An 18,750-nucleotide genomic window follows, 5' to 3' on the forward strand; every position below is an offset into this window, starting at 1 on the left:
AAAAATTTTTATATGTATAAATGTAAATGAGATATATTATTTTTTTGTATTTGATTTTGGGAATTTCAGTGAACAAAACACATTTTTTGTTTGTAAAATAAATTTTTCATCATATCATCATTATGATCAGCGCGGTAATAGTTTTTTAAAAATTTAGACAAAATAATGTTCCGAAATGATTTTTATTCTTAATCAATGATACATGAGTTAAGTTTCGGATTATTATTGATTTTTTTCCTTAAAAAAACGACACGTCACGACACGTATTAGGGCAAATATAAGTGCTGTTGATACATACATAACATACCCCTGACGGGGGGAGCCCCGTCAACTTGTAGCCTTAAATTGGAAGCTCTACGCGAGAAACGAATCGTGTGCCAGTTGTTATCATTCAAGACAGACTGTCCCGCAAGTAGATACTATAGAAAACATAAAATAATGTTGTGTGGAGGTTATTGTAAAAGAGACACTTTCGATTTCGAAGGAATTTACCTTTTCCCGATCACTCAAACGTACACTGGCACGAATTCGTCCCGCAACAAGAGCTATTTCTAATCGGTCTGGCGAGTTAGACTCGGCACTAGTGAGCAAGAGAAGACCTACAGGGCGCGCAGTCTTGAACCGAAGTATGAGCTCTTCAGTTTGAGTTTTTGTACCTTGGCCATTACCCAACCAAATAGTCATGTGTTGGCTCCCATTAAAAGCCAAAGTTGCCGATTCTCTTCCACAAGTGGGCCCGGTGTAAAGAGTAGCCGAACAATCGCAAATTGGTCGATTCCATCCTTCAGTACAAGTTCCTCCGTTCTGACAGGGATTTCCGGTGCAAACATTTGCTTGGACATGACACGATGGTTTCACAGAAGCTAAATACGAAAGTAAAAATCGGAAAATCGTTATAAAACAATAGCAAACCTGAATCCTGCTGTCGAGCAAAGGCAGCAATATCTATAGCTTTTCCCGTTAGAACCAAGTCTCTCAGACATCCCACAAAACCTTGCCGCAAGGTTGCTGTCCAAATTGCCGATGGCCAAATAGTTGTGCTGTAAATAGGTCCAGTCCCGCCGACATACATCGGTCCATCCAGCTCCAGTATTGTTGCTTCTCCAGGTGTTCTAAACTCGTTCCATGCCCCATCAACACTAACCTTTGCATCCCTTCCGTTTCGGCGAAGAGTCAAATCATGCCAGTCTCCATCATCCACCCTCCTCCTTGATGCTCGTACCTTCGCCGCTCCAGATCCGAGGTCCAAATGAATGTAGATATGACCATTAAGTAGCTCCACCGCGAAAAGAACAGCCTGCAAAGAAGAAAAATGTACAGTTCTTAAGATAAAGAAAAACCTAAAAATGTATACTTACATTTTTAGCTCTGGGTGGCCGTGAACCAGTTGTAAGAATTAGAAGTCCATTTGGTTCTTTTGTTCTAAACTTGAACGATATGGAACTTTGTTTTCCAGTTTCCCATGGTGGAAGAACCTTTAAGATTTATTTAGAAAATTTATACGGTAGTTGAAATTGACGAACTATTGATTCTTACCAAATGAGACTCTCTTGTTGTAAATGTTACAGGATCCTGAGGATCACCAAGTGGGCATTGATATTCTAGGTTTCCAGCAATTTGAATAAGTTTCGAACCGCTTTTAGCCAAATCAATCAGGTTCAAGCATAGAGTATCGGCTGAAAATTCCACCTTTTGACAATATAAACATAAATTTTAGTTATTTGTGGAAATGGAAAATATATAACGTTTTTCGAACCTTTCGCAAACATCCGACAAAATTGTTGTGCACTCGAGCACCCAAAAGTGCTCTTGGATTAACAGCTCCACCTACGTAAACTCGTGATGATGAGAGCATCGTAAATTTACCAGCAATGTGGGAGTGATCTGTGTACACGTCATCAACAACAGTTACGAGCTAAAATAAATGGTTAAGATATAACCGATTAAAGAAACACCCAAAAAGCGTTGTTTGTGCACTAAACAAATAGAAGTCTAAAATAATTAGTAGCCTTTGAATCAATTGTTTTAAATTTATATATTTTATAGCTTAATTGACCCGAATTGACTATTTGTTTATTGTTTAAGTTAAAATATAAATAAAATGATACTAACCCTGCAGAAACTAGTTATGGACGAAATCTGTAGAGGAATGTACAATTTGAAATTAGTATTATGTTTTTAATATTATTTAAATTTTAATTTGAAAAACGTACCTCTTGAATTCTCCTATGAACAGTAACTTTGTGCCATTGATGATCATCGAATCGTACTTTAGAAGGCTTTATGTGCATTTCCTGTTTACCATTTGCCAATCCCATTGTTAAAGAAACACCCCCGTCTCTTAGGGCTAAATTCAGATAGTCGGTGCCGTGTCCTAAGCAAATTATTAATAAAAACATTCATTAAACTAATGGGATATTTCTTTGAAATTATGGTTTTTAGCACAACTGAGATGCTGTAGCAAATAAAGATGTTAAGTGTTAAAAGTTGTAATCTTTCAGAAAAACATAGTGTCAAAAAATAAAATGTATTTTGTTAATGGTTGCAAGTTCACTTGTACAGGAGCCCGATTTGTTGATTTTTCTGACTGATACTTATGCATGTGTCCTGATTCTTGTCTGATTGGTGAAGCATTTAAACTGGGTTCTATCGTATGTTTTACAAGCCTCCTCGGGGTGTTTTGTAACAAGGTGGTATTTTTAGCTAGCAAATGAAGCAATTTGCATCTTACGGATCTTAAGTAATTAGCGGAGCTGGTGAGAAGTTTAACCTATAACTGTAACGTGTTACTCGCAGAACTTCTGCCCGTAAAAGAAGTACTATCTTTCCTCACGGAAAACGTAGTATCGACAAATGCTTTACACAAGCAAGTCTCTAGCATTTTAAAAATAGTCCTAATATTAAGGGGACTTATCAGCTAACATTCACTTTTGTTTGAGAGATTTTCATGGAGATTTTCCGAGAAACTGTTTGACTAATTTACTTACAAAATTTGAAACTTGTCTACCTTTTTTGCCAAAAACCTTAAACGTTGGATGCATAAACCATAAAGAGAAAAAACCACTGTCCATCAATACCAGAACCTGATGCTAAGTAAAAAATTTTTATCAATAGATTGTTAAGTTCGTCACGAATATTAAAACAAATTTCCAACTGATCAAGTTTAATATAAGAACTAAAGGTTGTTTTTCTCGGAGTGCATAACCTATTTTGATTTATTGCACAATTTAATTTCCTTTATTTTATGAAAATAATTTAAATCTCTCCATAAACTCAAAATTAATTTGTTTCTGACGAACCTTAAATAATATTAAAATCTTATTTCTTGCCTCTAAACTTGAAAAGTATTTCTTTTTTTTATAAACCTAATGTGCTTAGTAAAAAAAATGTTTTCTTTCATCATAATATCTTAGTTAAACTTAAAACCATTTCTTTTATTTGATATTATGTGTCTTTTGGAATTTTAAAATGTCCATTTCGGGCATTTTGATATGATTCTACTGTAGCTTGACGCTTGAGGAGCATCCATAACGTCTACATGCATACCATACGAGTATCAAGCTTGCTTTACGAAAAGATAAACCAAGAATTCCTCCATAGCTAGATATGTATAGCTTTTTTGTTCTTATACTTTTTATTATAATAATATCGTGTATCCTCTTAGTCGTGCAGTTCTTTTATTCGTCCGTCTAAAAATAAATTCTTTTGTTTTATGTTGGAGCTTCAACTTACCTGTATAAAAGAGAAGTCCATTTGGCTGGCGTGTTCGAAAGTATAGGGTTATAGCATCTTGTGCGCTTACTATCGGCTCGGCTCCGGTTTGCCCCAAATCATAGGAAAGAAATTGGGTCCCTCGAAATGTGGCTTCTGAAGGAGCTTTTTCTGTGAGTATCATACAAACAAAAAAGAAAAAGAAGCACAAAAGATAAAAACCATGAGGGGTATATAAATAGACAATAAAATGAGGAAAATAAAAAAAGGATAAAAAAGGTTATCATTTTATTGATTATCCTTAAAAATGTTCCAAATTGACTTATTCATGAGATGTAAAATACATATAGTTCTATGGAGTTAAAGTAATGTAGCAATATTTTTGTTTCCACATCAAACCTACACCATGTTTACAGTAGATTTTATGTGTTCTACGAAAAAGAGAAAACATTTACTTTGTATATAAGCATGTGTATTAAGAGTATATAAGAGTATGTCCTAAAACAATTTCACTTCGTTGGCAAAAATAAAAAAAGAAAGCTTTGAGAAAGACAAACGAACGAAAAATATAGAACACATCCAAATAGAAATAGAAATAGAAACAGAAAACAGAAACTCAAACAACTTGACAGCAAGTCATATAACAATATATGGCATTGTTTCCGTTTCCTTTTAGCTTTAGTGTGTGACTATTAAGCACACACTGACTGACTTTGCAGCATTATTTGCATGTGTTTTAATCCCATTTATGCCGTCATCATCGGATTTTGAACCCTTAACGTAAGAGTTGTAAATAGTACTACTGACATCGTAAAACAACCCTAAACAAATATAATGAAGTATAAACACACAACCGGAAATAAATGCAACGGCACAAAAGCAGCATAATGATGATGGACAAATGCAAAGCACATTAAACGCAATAACACCCAAGTTGTGTATTTGCAAGCCGATACACAAAACACAATAATACTGCTGAGAGTCTTCGAAAGCGAAAAGATGATCTATAAGATGTCTCGAGATTGTGTTTTTGTACTCGTGAGTCTTAGAAGATTTATTTTTTTCAAAAGGTTTTAACTGCAATATAAATTTATTTGACTTTAAGATGCAATTCTTGTAAACCACTTTGGAATTGGTCTTTTGATGCTTTTGAAGAACGTGAACCAACATTTGTTCGTCAACAAGAAATGATACAAACTAATGCAGTCGGTCTTTTCAAACAAATTTATTTTCGTATTTTTATTTTAAAGGAAAACACAGAAGACTATTTTTCTTTGTTTTCAAGACATACATTACATATTATGTACAGCACATATCCAAAATGTTTTGTGCTTCATTTATGAAATTTATTTTGTTTTCTAAATGAAAATTCACTTAAGACGTTATGCTTTTTCAACTTCGACTAGGCTATGAGCAGATTGATCAGAACGCTCCGATTAACTTACTTTTTTTTTATAATTTACAGGCACTAAAGGGGCTATTAGTACCCTTTATATGTTTATATTTAAACACAGTGCGAGCATTAGGAAAAAAGGAAAGGAATTAAAAGGAGATACCGGTGCACATTGGTCTTAAAGTTCTGAACATCAAAATGGGAGGGAAAAACAGAGTTGGCTAAAGCATTCCACATTCTCGATGTGCGATTAAAGAAAGAATCCAAAAAGAATACGCTCGAAATTGTGTTCAAGGGTAACCTGAGGAGCATTTCTGGAAGTGCGAGTATCACGGCTGAATTGTTTAAGGGGTAAAAATGCAACTGGCTTTGATTCCCCAATTTTGTCAAGATCAGAATTTAATGTGCTTATCATACGCTGCCGTTTAAGTTCCACACCCGTAGGACAAGGATGTGAATCTAGAAACGAGTATGAGAAGCTGAGGGTACTGTCGTCAGCGAAACAGTTTAATGGATTAGAAGTGGCAGACATAAGATCATTTATAAATATAAGGAAAAGGGTCGGCAAAAAGTCGACAAAACGGAGCCCTGAACACCAGCATTTATTTTTGGAATTTCAGACTTGGAACCATGCAATTGGAACTTGTATTGAACGGTGAGAAAGGTAATTTCTAATCCAACTAAGAAAAGATTCATCAATACCAAAACCACGCATATTCGATAAGAGAGCTTGGTGTCAAACTCTATCAAATTCTTTTAAAATATCAAGTGCAATAATCTTACTTTCTCCAAAACGATGTAAAGATTTGTTCCACTGTTCGGTGAGATAAACCATGAAATCACCAGTGGACCTATTGCTACGAAAGCCATACTGTCGATCATTAAGAAGCTTCCGTTCTTCGAGATATTCCTTGAGCTGATAATTAATCAGCCTTTCCATGACATTGGAAAGAAGGGACGTGATTGCTATTGGATTATAGTTAGAGGGAGAGGAGGATTCGCCTTTTTTAGGGACAGGCTGGACAAATGCTATTTTTCATCCGCTCGTTAAGAGACCTGTAGAGTAGGAGAGACGGAACTTGAACAATTAACTTAAAAACTCTAAAAATGAAACCAGGCGAAATGTTATTTGTTCCCTGCAGAAGAATAACCACCATCCATGACGATATTTTTGTTTGGTGACAAAACAAAACAAAAATTGTGTCCGCCCCGCTACTGGTTTAAAATAACAAGATTAATCTAACCAATATCAAAGACCAATCAGCAGATACTGGTTGATTTCACCTAGGCTGATGGATTGAAATCCATAATAACCCTTAGACCAGTTTTCGCAAAAATACTGAAATAATACCGATAGTTTTTAGATTGTTCGATAGGAATTTACATACAAATTGTTTAAGCTTACATATTTTTCACAAGATTTTGAAATGGGACGAAGTCTTAATTTTAAACCAAAGTCAGGTATCCATTGTACGTACCCCTAAAATTGGTTATAGAATTCTATATACTTAATATTAAATAAAAATTAATTAATAAATAAAAGAGGCTCGGCACGACCCACACTAATAACTTCCCATTCATGCCCATCTGACAATTTTTCTTAAATAATTATAATAACAATATTTTTTGTGATATATTTCCGAAAATTTGGAGTCAATATTTTTCCTTGGAAGGCGGCAACCGTTTCTTAGTAGTTTTTTGATGTTTGCAATTGAATTTTTCTACAAATTAACTAAAAGTTAGGAACGATATTTTGGATACGATAAAATTATTCTCATCTCAAAATCTGTTTTTATTCCCAACATTCTTAGCCGACAAATATTTTTTACCAATTTTAGCAGAACTTTTTGAAAGCTTATATTTTTTATAATAACAATAACCATTTATTTTTTGCTACGAACATTATTGTACGTTAACAACACATTTTAAAGCCAATATATATTCTACAAAAATTCGAATAGAACATCAGTTTTTACCAATTTTGTGTATAATATTTTTTTGTAGATTCTTATTTTTGCTATAAAAACTGTCAATTGGATTTCTTTTTAAATATTTAACCAAATGTTGAAAACAATATTTTTTAAACATAAAATTAGTTTGAAGGAAATATCTTTAATTGTTGCCAAGATACTCGAGTCGAAATGAGGTCAAAAACGTTATTATTTGTTGCGAAATCGTAACGTCGAAAAAATATAAAATTTCCTTCCTATGTTCCTATGTTGTTGTTGATAAATATTAATACTGTAATACTGTTGAGTAAGATCTGACGCTAAAGATTTTAAAATAAAACACTTCCTATAATATTCAATTACCTTTTTCACAGTATTGTCCTTCGAATTCTAAATTTCTGCATTCGCATATTGGACCAGAATCTGTTGATATGCATATACCGCCATGTTGGCAAGGATCATTTCTTTCACAAGCGTCAGTCATATTACCACCACGAAGGCCCTTTATAAAATATTAAACAATAGAAAGTTATTCTCGTTTCGGAAATTAATTGGATTATATTAAATTTATAAAAATATTGTGCGTTCAGAAAGCTACATTATTTTAAAATTATTTGTATGTATTTGCAGTTAGAAATAATCAGTTGCTACACTTAATGTATTTTTGTAATGAATTGTTTTAATGTCTTAAGAATAATGAAACATGAAAAATTTGTTTGAAAGATTTCAAATGTTAATTGTTAAAAAAAACTACTGTTGAAGTTATATAAACAACAAAAAGAACACATTTTTTGTTGAAAAATGTCGCTGGAAAGTATTGTCGATGGTTAAAGTTTGTTTAAAATTCGAAAATGTTTGTGGTATATTTTACTTTTGTTCGTAGATCGTGTGTTTAAATAATAAGACAGTCCTAAAACATTGGCCTAGGAGCCGTTCAAATGTAAAGTTTATGACCATAAACTGAAAATTCTGTTTCTTTGACTTCGCGAAAGGTATTGTATTTGTATTTCGAATTGATTAAAAAAGCAACTGTAATAGCTTAACGATCTTAATTGTGAACTCAGTGTTTCAAAGTTCAACTCAAAACACCTTATCCAGAATTGATAACAACTGGGAAAAAGTGATTATACTTTTTTAAATTATTTATTCAAAATATCTTATTTTTACTTCTAAGAAATGTTTCTGAATTTTTTGTGCTTTCACGTTATCTTGATGAATATGTGAAAAATTCTATTAAATAAGCTAGTAATAAATTGGTTATGATATTCTTGCTCCATCAAGCATTAATTTGAACTATTTTTAGATTTGCAACAAATTGGAAACATTCAAGGAACTTGGATTAATTAATTTCATTAATTGCATATATTTTATTATGATAAGGCCTATCGCCAATATCTCATTTATTTTCAACTATAAACTTTTGTCAATCCATCTAATAAAATGTCAAATGATATATCCAAACTGATCAACAAATTTAAAATGATTACGATTCTAGTAATAAGCGCCAACTATTTTCATTATGGCTTATACTCTCAAAACGTTTTCAGTTCAAGCCCAAGCCTAGGAACTCACATGTACGTAAATGTAGATGAAAAAGAGTAATAAAAAAAACAAGGTTTTAATTATTTAAAGTTTTGAAGTGGAATAAGAAAAAGCAATAATTGTGGCAAGCAGTTTCATTCCAAACACATGACAAGGTTTTTGAACTGTGTTTTGAGTTTTCGGGCATGTTTAAACTCAATAGCCAACGTCAACTGATGTTACATGACTTATTAGTTTTTAATATTGTATATACTTTATTGTGATGCTTTGAAAAATTTAATACTGGTTTTAATTCTTAAGATTATGATTATATTTTGATAAATTCTTAAATGATGGATACAAATTTTAAAATGTTGTGATAATCTTTCAGATGAAAGTACCTTTGATTTTATTATAATAATGAGGGCTTAGTTAAATTCGTTTTTTTTTATTTTTATTTGCTTCATACAAACCACAAGATATTATATTTACTTATAGGCATTAGAGCGGAAGTGTGTAATTAGGAGCAAAAAGTGAATTAAGGAGCAATATCTGTGCTTTTGGTGTGGTGCAAAAGAATATTTAATAACATGTTGAATACATACATAATTACGTACCCGCGTGACCTTCTCTCTGGGCAATTCAGAGTGATCACAAGGTCCATCACCACACTGAAATAAGAAAATAAAAAATGTTGTTTTAAAACTGTTGATAATTTAACATACTTATTTATTTTAAAAAGGTTAATAATCTTAAAATTGTGGTATTAGTCAGATTTAATAGTTCAATGGATCTCATTTTGATTCCAAAACTCAACCAAATTGGCCAATTCTACCTTATAAAATCTCACTGAGACTTTATAATAATATTTTGTAGTATAATAAATTGAAGAGACCAAGTGTAAGAAGACCATTATACTTGGTTTGCACTTCAACGATTGAAGCTACACCTTATTTTATAGAATTGTTGCCAACTTCATTGGAAATATAAAAATAGCCGCAGCCAACTTCATGTAAAAGAACGAAGATGAAGGCATTCATATTCGAGAAGCCAATGGGCATTGACTCCATTCATATATATTTGTACAAAAAAGAACTTAATTATAAATAAAATAAAATAACGTTTGGAATCAAATAAACTTGTTACCTAAATAAACTTTTTATATTACAATTTCTTAAAATACATTTTGATGGTCAAGTTTGTATATCTTTTTCTGGTGGGAACAAAATAACTAGTTTTAACAAAAGTGTAAACAATATAACAAAACAAACAAAAATTAGCTAAAAAATAATGGGAAAAACTTATAAGGGGAAACTAGAGTACCCATACAGCATGAAAACGAAGTAAGCTTTTCCTTAAAAATAAAAAAACATGTGTTTCTGACCGACAACTGTTTCAATTCCCAATCATGTTTCCAAACGCTTCAACTTATGTATATTATTGCCCGTATTATAGCTTTACCATCTATAATAGGTTTTTTTAATTGCAAACGTTCCGAATTGCTTTACGACCCCTACTTATGCAAATGCTCAAAGTTCGGATCATCAAGTTTATTAAATGTGCCATATTTAGATTTTAAGAAAGCCAATTGGAACTTACACATATCGTTTTTATTTAAATTCAAAAGTAAGTAAAACTTTAAATTGAATTGAATTTTGTGAAGATATTGACGTCTATGTTGATTATTTAAAAAAAAGTATTTTAGATGGTATTAATGTTTTAGTGTAGTACCCGTGGCATGATGGTTAGTGCGTTGGACTGTCATGCAAGGGTTCTTGGGTTCAATCCCTGCCTGTGCCACCTTAATTTAAAAAAAAAAAAAAAAAAAAATTTCGCGGGTACTGCCTCTTGCGAGGAATTGACAAATCCTTCAAGAGTAATTCTTGTCATGAAAAAGTGCTTTCTCAAAAACTAGCCGTTCGGATTCGGCATACAATTGTAGGTCCCTTCCATTCCTGACAACAGTACTCGCACACAGGAATGGTTGAGAGTTGTAAGTCACTAGGCCCTGGTTCACAACGGACTGTTGCGCCACCCCATTTGATTTGATTTGATTAATGTTTTAGTTTCCAAGAAAACAATAAAAAACGAACTGTTATTCTCTCTCGTGCCATTTTGGATCACATTAAATCAAGAAATATGTTAAGACGAAATTGGCACAGGTTATCGGAAGCCCACCTCTGTCTATACACTCCTAAACTCATCTCCCGCTGTCAACATGGGGTGCATAGTACATCAACTGGAGATTGGGTTCTAATCCCAGTGGAAAATTGTTTCGGTAGTAAATGAAGGAGGGGGAGGGAAGGTGTTTCCACTTTTGCCCCTCAACTTATGAAGACGGCAGCGCAGGAATGCCTGAGATGGAATCAACGGTGGCATCTACAATTCTAGAAAGGTTGAGCTACTTTGTGACTACCTTATAGGGCATCTACAACATATTCTGAGTCCAGGTCTAAAAGGAGCGGTTTATCCGGCTTCCCGTCCTTGTTAGTATACTAAGGATCTGGCCCACCAGGTTTGGGGTTGTGCCGTCGGGGAATCTTTCTGACCACGTAAAAATACCTAAGTTGCGAAGCACCAACCAGCCTCGGATACGGACGGATTCACTGTTGACAACCCAAGCCAACGAAATAAGGACAACGAACTTCGGATTTGTACGTGGAATGTAAGGTCCCTAAACAAACCACATGCAGCCTAACAATTAGCGGAAGCCCTTAGCTGCTGCAAGACAGATAGTACCGCCATCCAAGAATTGCGATGGGATGTATCGGGCCAACGCAAACTAAAAGACTGCGATGTAAAATACGGCGACAGAATCTATTTTGGTGGCGATTTTTTATTGGAACTAGACTCAATCAAAAAGTCCTGAGTTTCAACAGTGTGAGCGAGCGCATCACTACAATCCGCATCAAGGCTAAATTCGCCAACATAATCCTTAAGGTGCACCTGCCCCAACAGAGGAGAAAGATGAAGACACCAAAGACATATTCTTCGAGCTCTTGTACAAGACATATGAGCAGTGCCCTGGCTATGGCATTAAAATTGTCTAAGGAAATTTTAACGCCAAGCTAGAAAGAAAAGACATCTTTGGTGGCACAATCGGGAGATACAGCCTGCATAACACTACCTCCGACAACGGATTCCTATCGATTTCACTGCGGGCGTGGCGTTCTGGTAGCTAGCACACAATTCACACATCCTGATCAATCAACTGTCAACCAGATTTTTTTTTTTTTTTTTTTTGAAATTCATTTTTATTTATTCAATCTTAAACCTATCTTAAAGCTAGACAAAAATTCATAAAACTAGCCTAATTATCCATAACTTACAACTAACTTAATGGTCCCATACGGACACTCTAAGCTAAACTATAACACTAATTACTAATGCCTTTCGGCCTTAAGATCTATTTTACTTCAATTTAAATTTTATTTGTTTTGTTTTTATTAGAAAATTTTGAAAAAACTAATATCAATAACTTTTTTTTATCTATTTTTACTTACAAACTACTTAAAATAAGGTCCTTAAATAAAACTTAAAAACTAACTTAAACTACCTATTCTACCTATAAACTACTTAAAACTAGAACAACCACAGCAGCAAATCTAACTATCTAACATTTTTGTTTTTCATATTTCGTTGTCTTTTTTTTTTTTATTTTTTTTATTTTTTTTTTTAATGTTTTTTTTTTTTTAATGTTTTTTTTTTTTAATGTTTTTTTTTTTTTTTTAATTTTTTTTTTGTTTTTTTTTTATTTATTTTTTTTTTTTAATTTTTTTTTTTCGTGCCACCATGCCTATTCTACTTAAAACTAAACCCTAAACATAAAACAAGTATGTAAGCCGGCCAAGGCTTAAAACCCCATCACGACTACCCAATATCAAGTGCCGATTGAAGCCACCAAAACTGGTTCTCCTGCTTCACCCTATCAGTTCGGTCCCGTTCGGACACAGCCCTACTGAACCGAAGGAGCTCTGCTCCACCTTGTGCCATGACGTCCCGATTGTACAGGAGTCGCCTATCCACGGTTCTTCGTCTGACGTGGTAGATTAACGGAACTGCCAATCTATCCTGTATCAGACCGCATTTGTCTAAAAAGAGGAATGCCTCTGGTGGAATGAACCCGCTCAAGCGTGCACTTTCAAAATACTCGTCGTTCGGATAGAACGCCCCGAAAATTAAATTGTTGGTCGAAGACATAGCTCTTGCAGTGTGACCTCGAACGAGTTTTATCACGAAATTGTCAATTCTGTTGATTCGAGCCCCGTTGTATAGGACCTCGTTGGAATAGTAATGCACATAAGAAGATTCGGCTGTTCGATATAAGCCGGTACAGCGTCGTAAACACTGCCGCTCGAACACCCGAAACTTCTCCATCTGGGAAGGGGCAACGTTGAACCACACAGGACAACCATAAACGATCATTGGCCGTATGAGGGCCATGTAGCAAATTACCTTCACTCTGGGGTCAAGCCGACTGCTAAAAAACAGTCGTTTCGTCAGAGCGAAGGCTCCTCTGGCCCTGGTCAGAGCAGCATTTATATGTCTGTCGAAATATAAATACTGATCTAACCAGAGCAGCATTTATATGTCTGTCGAAATATAAATACTGATCTAACCAGATACCGAGGTACTTCACTACACTTTTGCTCGCCAATGGCTGCCCGTGAAGATCAACGATGACCATCTTGCGCCAATTCTTACACGTATCCCTCGTGGCCCTAGCCAACGGAGTCCGGAACAGAATTGTCTCTGACTTCTGGACATTTATTTTCAGTTTCCAGTCGTCGCAATATCGCTGAATCTTGTCGAAATCACGCTGCAAGAGAATTCTAATAACCTCAACCTTTCGGGCCGTTCTGTACGCAATTAGATCGTCGGCGTACGCAATTGCCTTTGTAAGACTACCTATCAGATCGCTGGTGTAAATGCTGAAGAGAATCGGCGAATTCACCGCTCCCTGTTGAAGACCATTTTTAATTGCGAATGTTGTAGTAGAAGTTACATTGCCACTTTTGACAACAAACTTTCTACCGTTAAGCATATCATAAAGTATATACAACAATGGCTTGCTTATGCCAAGCCTGCTCAGTTTTAGGTAAAGACCCTCTAACCATACGGTGTCAAAGGCCTTTTCCAAATCAACCAGAACAGCACCTGATGTGCATTGTTGTTTTGATTTATTCCATTGGATATCAGAAACGAGTTTAGACGCGGCATGAATTGTGTCATGACCCGCCTTGAACCCGAACTGTTTATCCGGAATTATTTTGTTGTTCGCAGCCCACTTAGTCAGAGCCCTATTAATGATCTTTTCGAAAACTTTGCTGATGCTCGGAAGAAGACTTATCGACCGAAGATTTGACGGGTTGGAGTTGTCCTTTCCCTTTTTCGGGAGAGGATGAACCACAGCGGTCTTCCAATGCACTGTCAACCAGATTGACCACAATGCGATCGGCGCACGACACTTCAATAGTGTACAGGATGTCTTAACATCCTGAGGGGCATTCAACCTTTAGAATTAAACTTATACAAAGTTTCTTAAGTGATGGAAAATTCATAGTTTCACTTAACGAAAAAATTCAGTTTTAAAAACTAAAATCTCAAGACCACTTCTTGAAATTTGACTTGGCTTTATTTCACCGTACCAATAATATTGAATGAGATACCAAATCTGAAAACGAAATCTTAACATTGAACCAATGGGATGTGAATATAAGCAATCCAGACCTAAACAAACTTGTCGTATTGAAGAGGAAAATCAGATTCAAATTAATTTCGCAAAAATTTCGAAAAGCGAATGATGATAACACCTTTTTGTGAAGTTGATAGATTTGTAAAAAAACTTTTATAACTGTCGTTTAATTTCATAGAGGTTAACAATTTTAAAGTAAGTAAAAGAAATCTTTTTTAAATTTTGATATTCTTTCATATAGTGAATGCCCTCTATAAGTTTCCATTATAACATTTGCTTTTAAACTAACATTAAAATGATCTTGGCATATCTAGACCAAGTACGAGCATATAGTGAGACATCTTTCACCGTCAAATATCCTTTAGTTTCGGGTTGAATTGAACTGGGTTACTGCAGTTTGAGTAATTGGAATGAATGTTTTCTCATAAAATATTTATACAAAATAAACTTCATAAACGACCAGTCAAGGATGCGTTGAGTCAAGTCAATAGACCTTTTGGACAAAAATGTTTTCTGTATATATTCAAGAGTGAAAGTGTATGATTTTTAGTCTATTTTACACTGCTTACAATTAATCCTTTGGATACATGTATATAATTGAAACTTCACCCACACCTCACTTTTCATAAACTAGATATACAGTAAAATGACCACGTCTCAGTCCTTATTCTTTCATGATATTTTTGTATCAAATACCGTTTTTTAAGAAGGTCCTTTTTGCTTTAAAATATTTGTTTAATCCGTGCACAATGTGAACATAAACCTTATAAGGTATAGAGTAGTCTCTTTTTTTGTACCCTTTTCTAATGATGGTCATAAGATATGTTTTCTTTGGTGACCGACACGAAAGACATCTTGTATATATTGTATAATGTATATGAATATGTTTGTATGTACATATTCAAGGCTAAAACGAATTTGACATAGATACTCAACTTACGAGTATATAGAACGAAGAATAATACCCTATGGCTAGGTTTTTTGTTTTATCTTTCCGCCTTTTATACAATTTTTGCTTTCTTTTATTTTGTTGCTATTTTTATTCGAAGGATATAATAATAGAAAGGAAGTATAAATGGAACGTTGATTGGGCCCAAAAGCACACAAGCCGAGCACTCTTCATGCACCACCTAAATATTTTGCCATAAAATCTATGATGTGAAAGAATGTACTTAAGAAAGATGCTCTTGACACTCATCTCTTTCAGGCACAACAAAACAGCAACAACATGCATGTTGTGATGCTGAGCTAAGATGATGGTTTTTCATATCTAGAGTCTGGACTTTTAAATCTATAGTTTTTGTTAAAGTATCTATACTGCATATTCTATACGTATTGTATTGTATATCTCATTTAATTATGGCATTGGCAAAACTTTAATATCTTATGTTGTCTGATATAAGGAAGCCATATTATATTATAAATCGTTCGTTATAGCAAAGAACCAAATTAGGTGACCGGGATGACACATATTTTGCTAAAGAATAACACAAAACGAAGATCAAAAGGAGTAAAAGAATTTACAAATTATTTCGACCTCATTTAACAGGCTAGTTGTAGTAAATGTATGGATGGAGTGACAAACATTTACTAAGTATAAAGCTCCTGATTAATGTCTGATAATTATGGGTGTTCTATGATTTTGTGTGTATAGTCCTTCTATACTATAAGGACTATGAAGGGAACGTATAGCTAATGCGTGGGTAGATTTATATCAATCTTAACCATCATAATAATAATAATCATTAGTGTCGATGGCATTGAAATGCTAGCTGTGTGTATAATATGTCCTTAACTTGTGTGGAAGATATACGAAATGAGCAAGGAAAGGCACTTTTTTTTGAAAATATAAAGATTTTTTGACAGCACATCAGAGAAAACGATTTTATGATTGGAATTTGTTTGTGACATGGGTGTCCTTCAAGATAATTCGTTCTATTTTCATTTTGAGTGGGTGTCGTTCTAAAAGCCGACAGTTAAAAAATTGCTCCACATGAATGGTTCTATTTTCTACCTACATTTAAATTAAGTAACAGAACAATTATTTCGGTATGTTAAAACACTTTTTTCAAAGAAAAACTGAAAAAAAGTTATGAGCACTAAGGACAAATTGTGGTGTGGGTAAATTAAAAAGAGTTTTTTTTTCTGAAAGCATGTTAAATCAAATCATTTTAAGACCAAAAATTATATCTTAGTAAAAGTGACATGTTTAGTGCCAGCCAACTTTTTCTTTATGTGGTGTAACAACTAGCACGTGTTTCCGATATTAAAGATCTGTAGTCCATTCCATATGCAGGTCGGAATTTACAATAAAATTGTTAAAGATCTTAAAAATGCAACCGTTTTTGTATTTCACAAAACTCACTTTTGTTGTAAATACAAATTTGAGAACACTCTTAAAATTAAAATAAAACAGGCTTAAAATTTGCGATTGAACGCACACCATATTACATGGGGCAGTACAAATGTTTGCCTTGGGTATACTTAATAATTATACCGAATCTTCGATGAAAATAAAACTCAGCTACAAATAGTGATTTTTTAAAGAAATATTTTTGACATTCATAGTGGAGCGCCTGGGGGTTTCACCTCGGATTACAGTTACAGTGAATGAATTAATATGACCGATGTGGGATATTGTTTTTTAAACTATAAATTGCAATGTTTACCCAACATTTTTGTGTGCACTCCATTTTTTCCATGTTTAAACAAATTATTAAAAAAAATATGTTTGACCATATATTTTCACTTAAAACAGTATATTTTTTAATTTATATGTTTAATATTACCTGAATAGATATATAGGAACATTTCTCAAAGATGCCTGTGTATAAAATTAGCAGTAATGATTTCAAAAACGTAGAAACGAGTGGAGGGGAGAGTGGAGCGATTTTCGTCTACTATATTTTGTAGATTTTTTTTTTTTTTTGGAAAAAAACTTATTGTTGGATTTTTATAAAAAAAACTAGTAAATATCCAAAACAATATTTTCTGTGAAATAAAGTGTTTGAAGACAATATTTTTAATTTTTAAAAGCTATTTGAGTCGTAAGTAAATGTTTACCCAATTTTAGTATTGTTTTTCTCAAAATTTTAATAAATGTTGACAACAATATTTTTTAAAAGATAAAAGTAGTATAAAGCCAATATCTTAAAGTTTTGAAAAGATATTTGAGTCAAAAATCAATTTTTATCAACTTTTATTAAATTTTCTTTTAGGTTTTTATTTTTTGTAAAAAAAACTGTCAATTCGCGAACGTACGAATACGCACGCAAAGACATCTTTCTAATTCGTCTCTAGGAACCTTGAAACGAGAAATGTCCTATGGGAAGTTGAGAAATTACTGTTTAAAGTGAAAATATATGGTCAACATTATTTTTGTTATATTAATTTGTTGAAACAATAAAAAAATAGAGTGCGCAAACAAATTTGGATAAACTTTGCAATTTACCGTTTAAAAAACAAAATCCTACATCGATCATATTAATTCATTTGACTGTAATTGTATACCGAGGTTTTACAGTGTTGAATGCTCCAGGAACTTCACGTCAAAGAGATGGGGCAGATCTTTTAAGTCTAAAGGGAGATACGTTTAAAATGACTTAACCAATTGATAAATCCGTAGTTTTGAAAATGAAACAAGGGAAATGATCTTTTTTTTTTCTCAAAATATCAATTAACAATCAATTAACAATTATTCATAGTTAATAGTATTTTAAGAGTTAAAACATATGGATACAATTTGTCAAATAAGAAAAGACAAAGAGATATTCAAAAGGTGAACTTGTTTTTTAGCTAGACTTAATTAATGATTTGGACTTAATAACAGATTAAGTCACCTGATGAATACATTAAAGTCTCTATTTTGCGACTAATTTGGCAATGAAAGCTTTTTCATGCATGACTGTACGTTGAGTGTAAAATTCTTACCATAATATTCAGCCAGTTTCTTTTAGTTTTATTCCCTGTCTTATGTTTTCTTTTCTTAATACGTGTTTTAATCTTGCGTAATAAATATATGAAATAAATTAAGTGGCGCTCATACAGAATCAGTGTTTAGTGAACTAAAACCCTCCACCATTTCTGTGTGCCAATAATATGTACGTTTTTTTGGAATTCCATATATAGTACAGTGAGAAATTGCCAACAAACCGATTCGCAGTAGTCAGATTTTTGTATTTAAAAATTGGTAAAACTGAAGAAAAAGTTCATTTAACAATTGCTTTAAGGAAGGGGTTTGTTCGTAGAGTACTACATTAACATGTAGGTAGTGTTGAAGCGCGCTTGAAGGTCGCCTTAATTCTTTATATACCTGAATCGAGTTGAAATGAGCTTAATTCGACTCGTATCCCGTCAAGGATCGGAGTCGAGTCAAAAGTTGTGAAGCAAAACCTGTATGGAGGAGTTGGTTTCACATGCAGTAGGTATTCTTATATGGTGCTGAACTAATCAGTTCTTATTGTTTAACACGAATCAAACTA

The 18,750-nt window shown here is 33.5% G+C and overlaps 1 protein-coding gene across 6 annotated transcripts in view; it reads right to left on the reverse strand.

Moving 5' to 3' along the window:
• LOC129943074 (neurexin-1) overlaps positions 1-18,750 on the reverse strand; it is a 90,435-nt gene that overhangs the window by 30,805 nt on the left and 40,880 nt on the right. For 2 of the 6 annotated variants that reach the window (XM_056052290.1, XM_056052287.1), the window contains exons 4-14: positions 9,192-9,245; positions 7,417-7,555; positions 3,733-3,882; positions 2,214-2,374; positions 2,113-2,139; positions 1,757-1,915; positions 1,537-1,689; positions 1,359-1,475; positions 913-1,297; positions 493-863; positions 299-419 (exon numbers count right to left, since the gene is read on the reverse strand). In XM_056052290.1, the coding sequence (XP_055908265.1) occupies positions 299-419; positions 493-863; positions 913-1,297; positions 1,359-1,475; positions 1,537-1,689; positions 1,757-1,915; positions 2,113-2,139; positions 2,214-2,374; positions 3,733-3,882; positions 7,417-7,555; positions 9,192-9,245 (1,837 nt within the window). Of the gene's footprint in view, positions 1-298; positions 420-492; positions 864-912; positions 1,298-1,358; positions 1,476-1,536; positions 1,690-1,756; positions 1,916-2,112; positions 2,140-2,213; positions 2,375-3,732; positions 3,883-7,416; positions 7,556-9,179; positions 9,246-18,750 lie in introns of all 6 variants that reach the window. The other 4 variants (XM_056052289.1, XM_056052285.1, XM_056052288.1 and 1 more) reach the window with 3 other exon arrangements.

The sequence above is a fragment of the Eupeodes corollae genome, chromosome 1 (genome assembly GCF_945859685.1).
Source record: "Eupeodes corollae chromosome 1, idEupCoro1.1, whole genome shotgun sequence".
In the NCBI taxonomy this organism is placed as follows: Eukaryota; Metazoa; Arthropoda; class Insecta; order Diptera; family Syrphidae; genus Eupeodes; species Eupeodes corollae.